This window comes from Penaeus monodon, chromosome 20 (genome assembly GCF_015228065.2).
Source record: "Penaeus monodon isolate SGIC_2016 chromosome 20, NSTDA_Pmon_1, whole genome shotgun sequence".
NCBI lineage: Eukaryota > Metazoa > Arthropoda > Malacostraca > Decapoda > Penaeidae > Penaeus > Penaeus monodon.
Window position 1 is genome coordinate 44,681,112 of NC_051405.1, and position 289 is coordinate 44,681,400.

Below are 289 nucleotides of genomic sequence, written 5' to 3' on the forward strand. Positions count from 1 at the left end.
GAGAGCCTCTGTCGGGCGGGCATGACGTCGGCGGGGCGCGGCGGGGGCGGGTCGGCCGGGTCGCGCTGCCGCTCCGCTCGCTCCGGCCGCACTCGGGGCGCCTTCATCACGTACGGCTTCACCTCCTCCATCGTCACCGTCGAGCTGAATTTATCGGCGTTCTGCTTGTCGGCCTCGATCTCCTGGGGGGAAGGGGGGGGGTTAAGTGTAATATGTGAGACAGGGTTTGTAAAGAAATGGATGCAAAATGGGCGGTTTGTACGAAGTGGGAAAGCATGTGCATGGGGAG

The 289-nt window shown here is 63.3% G+C and overlaps 1 protein-coding gene across 1 annotated transcript in view; it reads right to left on the reverse strand.

Moving 5' to 3' along the window:
• LOC119586016 (neurofilament heavy polypeptide-like) overlaps positions 1-131 on the reverse strand; it is a gene marked incomplete in the record, with an annotated part of 14,567 nt that extends 14,436 nt beyond the window's left edge. The window contains 1 exon segment of the mRNA XM_037934725.1: positions 93-131. Within this exon segment, the coding sequence (XP_037790653.1) occupies positions 93-131 (39 nt within the window).
• Positions 132-289: the final 158 nt, after the last annotated feature.